We start from the raw sequence: 4,886 nt of genomic DNA on the forward strand, positions 1-4,886 counted from the left end.
CATAAAAAAAAATCTGCCATTATTCACAAATAAATAATAGACTTCTGAATTCAAACTAAAATTCTGAGCATAGAATCTCTGATCAAATAATATCTTTGCTGTATAGCAAAGTCAGAAACAAGCTTTCATACACAATACAGATTTCTGCACCAGCGGCTCTCCATACAAGAACAATGCTTGCAGACGTCGGTATATTATGAATAAACAAAAAAAAACTAGGCTGCGCTTATTCACAAATGCAGTGTCGGTGAAGTAACCTTGTGATGGGACGTTGTATCTGACTTCCAAAGTGCGCAACAAAGCACGAAAGCCCTGCTTCTCGACAACCGAATACGGCCACAAATCCTGGGTGTATCCTTCCTTTGCGATTGACTTAGTACAATAAAAAGGACCTTTAAGAGTAGATGAGAACTCATGAAGAGATTCCTCATTTGCAAACGCAACAATATATTCAGGCCGGAAAGGACACCATAAGAAAACAAAACAACCAACTCTTCATCAAACTCTAGTTGCATTGTTGGCCCCTTGCTCCTGAAGCGTGGTCCTCAAATATAGCGGCCTAACTCCTAATCAGGTATTACCTGATTAACGCCTGTGATTCCACATGGAAGCCAAGCTTTTCCCCAGATGGTATGCAAGGATACACTGCCAGGTTAAGTCAGGCCAGATAACTACACTGTACTACACTGCATCAAAAGGCGCTTGCCCACGGCTTGCCTGGCACTGTACTGAACTTAAATGTTCTTCTCAATAAAATGTTCTTCCTAATGATGGTAAAACTGCACATTACCTGTCCTGAAGTCCAATGGGCATTGTGTCCCCTCTGTGCACAGGGTGCTCCATACCCTCGCCAGGCCACACCTTTGAAATGAAAAAAAAGTGCTCTAAATATCACATTACAAACTCCATATTCGGCCTTGGCCAACAAATAGTCCAATGAAGATAAGGGCTTTTAACATTTAAGTGGGAACATAAACACAACACAACAATAAAAACAAAAACAAAAAAAGTGTGACAGATTAAAATCCAGGTGATTCATTCTCTTGTGATAATTTTACATTTCCAAGCAGGTCTATTATGATATCACACACTGAAATATGCCATGTGATTTTTTTTTCTTAAACCTAGATGTAGGCTAATTGAAGCTAAAAATATCTATCTGGTATATTTCCTTAATGAAATATGCATCATCAGTGGAAATAAAAGGTTACTTATTGAATCATGTTGTTAGAATACGTTGCAGTGAATCAAAACATAATCCAATGACTTCTACCTTTCAGTAGCGCAATAAAATTGTAACGTACAGGAAGGAATGCAAGGGAAGTGGCTGTGTGTGACACGCGAAACGGGAAACTGTGTAATGAGTTAGCCAACTTATTCACGTACAAAGAATACTGTCGTTTGAGCTGAACAGTGTCTACTAGTCTATCAAAACCATACAACGATGTATTATTCAACAAAGTCGGATTACAATAAGGCTCATTTTCTGGCCATTTAACATGAACGTTGCCACCAGTGGAAGCATGCTAATGCTAACAGCATAGCTAAGCTAACCGTCTAGGTTTACTATTAGCCAGCTCAAAATTCATTAACAACTATCGACAGTGAGCTTGTCAGTTGGTTTTAGTAGTAGATACTTTATAAATCGTATTTAAATAGTTTAGAACGGTCGATAAGGTAAGCAACTAGGGTCTTAACATGAGTTAGTTGGTCGCATAGTTAGTTGCTACTTGGTTTAGTTGTCTCTGGTTGGTTTGCCATGAATAGACATACTGGCTGTCAACCTGTTGTTTGTTGACTGTAACATGTCCAATATAATATTTCGATCAAAGCGTGTGTGTTAACAACATTCTGTAAACTTTAAATGTTAAATTCCATACCTTCAACGACGAGATAGAGCTGACTGGTGTCCTTGTTTTCCTTCCAAGCCCACAAATCCACTTACAGCTCTGTGCCCGCCTACTTTGTTTTATCCAATCCTCTTTTCACTTGCCTGCATAGCTCAATCATCCAAACTTTTCATTGGCTGAATAGTATGGCAACCTTTTCTTATTGGCCCAAAACTTCCGTTACTAAATACAGTATTTCTCATGAGGCGTTCTCACCCATTTACTGACGAATGTTTGTGTTTACATCTTTTTATCTTGCAATTTTAGAGTTGTACAAAAACTGATAAAATAACACTTATGACTCAAACGTGCTGTCCAAGTCCAGTCACTCCAATGTAGTATAAAATAGTCTGTAGCTCAGGAACACATGGTGACTTTTACTTTGAAAATCACACCGTCAAACATCTGTCTGCTAGCTAAAAGATGACTCCCTATAACTTCACGTGTCCATACTACTTCCACTCAAATCACACGTTGGTTATTGATTTTTTTATGAAATATAAATCTTCTACTGAAATAATCTTAATCCTATCTGACCGGCGCTTGTGTTTCAATGACACTCTTGTTCACCAGGGTCATTGTATGCCAAAAATGATAAATCTGTAAGTGCTTGGTCTGAATCTTTGCCCTTCTCTTCAAGATAGAATTGAATAGAATATATTTTATCGTCATTGTTATGGAAACAATGAAAAGCAGTTGAAGTGCTCTATATTCAGCATCATGCATACATATAAGTACAAACAAATCAAAGCACCAAAACCTATAATACACAAGGCGAATAGTCAGTGATTATTAGAAGTTTTTAGTAGGTAGGCCTGACACAGTTTCCCAAGGAAGTGCTGTTGTTGTGCTTTGCCCCACCTATTTGTTTAGTCAGACTACAGGAAACATCTTCAACAATGGAGAATGAAGAACCAAAAAAACAAACCAGCCCAATTTATCAACTAGCCCTGTCAATAAAAAAGGGCCTGTTGTTATAGGATACTTACATATTTGATAATCAAGTGTGACTTCCAATGATGCTTTATGATTATTTGTGTATTAACTCCGCTGGAACTATGAAGCTTGAGTATTAGACTTAACGCGTCTATGCACTGTTGCCAACTCCTCAGTATGAAACCTGTCCACTGTCCTACAGTGCTACATGACATCATCAACTGATTTGCATATCATTTGCATATGATGTTGTAACATGCTCTAGGAAAAAAAACATAACCTCACAAGAGAGGCAAAAAAGTGAGTAAAAACACATTAAGTATGTTTAGAACTACAAATAAACTTGATTTGGTTTGTTAATTTACAATTGGCCATCACGTCATCAAAATAAAATAACTTAAATATTTTATCTGGGCCAGCGCCTCTCAAAGTCTAGACAGCGAAATATTTACATCCGGTCTCTCCTCCAGCTTCCACTTCTTATCTTGCAGTTTGGCCTACTTGTTTAATTTATCACACAGTGTTCTCCCATCACATGTTTTAACACACTGACAGGTAAGTGCCCGAGTCTGAGTGAGGCTGGAGTTAAATAAGTAGTAATTTTTTCAATGCAGGAGATTGCAGTGAAGTGGTGTTTTGGAGTGTGCAGGGCCCTACTCAGGACTTTCTATGACTCTGTGGTAGCTTTGGTTATCTTCTACACTGTGGTCTGCTGGAAAGGAGGCAGCCTGACAGGGACAGGACGAGATTCAACAGGGTGATTAGGACCGCCAGCTCTGTCTTGAACTGTCCACTGTGCTCCATACAGGAGGTGGGTGAGAGGAGGATGTTAGACAAGCTAACATCCATCATGGACAACACCTCTCTCAACATGTGCAATATTATTCATTCATTTACAACATCACTTTACTGTTAAATACCTTCAGTGCCCACATTTTATTGTATTTTCTTACATACTTGATACTTCATCTCACATTTTACTTGGCTAGGTTAGGCTAGGTTAGGCTAGGTTATATTGTATATTGTTAGGGCCAAAACAGTAACAGCCTGGAGATCGGGAAGGCCTGGGTTCGATTCTCCCCTGTGTGGAGTTTGCATGTTCTCCCCCGTCCAGTTTCCTCCCATCCATCCATCCATTTTCTATACCGCTTCATCCTCATTAGGGTCGCGGGGCATGCTGGAGCCTATCCCAGCTGACTTCGGGCGACAGGCGGGGTACACCCTGGACTGGTCGCACATATAGACAAACAACCATTCACACTCACATTCACACAATGTGACAATTTAGAGTCGCCAATTAACCTCACCTGCATGTTTTTGGGAATGTGGGAGGAAGCCGGAGTACCCGGAGAAAACCCACGCGCACACGGGGAGAACATGCAAACTCCACACAGAAATGCCCAGAATCAAACCCAGGTCTTCCCAATCTCCAGGCTGTTCCTGTATTGGCCAACGTGCTAACCACTAGACCACCGTGCGGCCCCCAGTTTCCTCCCACATTCCAAAAACATGCATGTTAGGTTAATTGGTGACTCTAAAAATGTGAGTGTGAATGATTGTTTGTCTATATGTGCCCTGCCATTGGCTGGCGACCAGTCCAGGGTGTACCCCGCCTGTCGCCCGAAATCAGCTGGGATAGGCTCCAGCATGACCCGCGACCCTAGTGAGGATAAGCGGTATAGAAAATGGATGGATGTATATTGTTAATATGTATAGTAGATTGTTGATCTTTTCTGTACATGGTATATTTTGCTTTTTGTATCTTTCTGCTGCTGTAACATTTTGATTTGTAATAAATCTAATGTAATATAATGTAAAAAATGACATCCAAAATATCCTAAAAATCTCCAACGACGCCAGAAAAAGTCACTAGAATTGTTGCTAGTCACGTTTGAGAAAATATGGAATTTGGAAAGTCTCCAGATTTAGCGACAAAATCGCCAAATTGGCAACACTGCTCCTATGTAGGTGGCGATATGCACTATTTTGCAACCTTCCAATAAAACCAAAGAAGAAGAAGCATTTCAGGCCTCTGCCCCGCCCTCCGGGTAGTGGCTGACA

General features: G+C 40.2%; 1 protein-coding gene across 2 annotated transcripts in view; it reads right to left on the reverse strand.

The window, feature by feature from the left end:
* The window catches only part of klhl13 (kelch-like family member 13), a 37,909-nt gene extending 35,957 nt beyond the window's left edge, over positions 1–1,952 (reverse strand). Inside the window, exons 1-2 of one of the 2 annotated variants that reach the window (XM_054755314.1) lie at positions 1,881–1,952; positions 791–861 (exon numbers count right to left, since the gene is read on the reverse strand). In XM_054755314.1, coding sequence (XP_054611289.1) covers positions 791–843 — 53 coding nt within the window. In that variant the 5' untranslated portion in view covers positions 844–861; positions 1,881–1,952. The remainder of the gene's footprint in view (positions 1–790; positions 862–1,880) is intronic. The other variant, XM_054755316.1, reaches the window with a different exon arrangement.
* Between the last annotated feature and the right edge of the window lie 2,934 nt (positions 1,953–4,886).

Source organism: Dunckerocampus dactyliophorus, chromosome 16 (genome assembly GCF_027744805.1).
Source record: "Dunckerocampus dactyliophorus isolate RoL2022-P2 chromosome 16, RoL_Ddac_1.1, whole genome shotgun sequence".
NCBI classification, from domain to species: Eukaryota; Metazoa; Chordata; class Actinopteri; order Syngnathiformes; family Syngnathidae; genus Dunckerocampus; species Dunckerocampus dactyliophorus.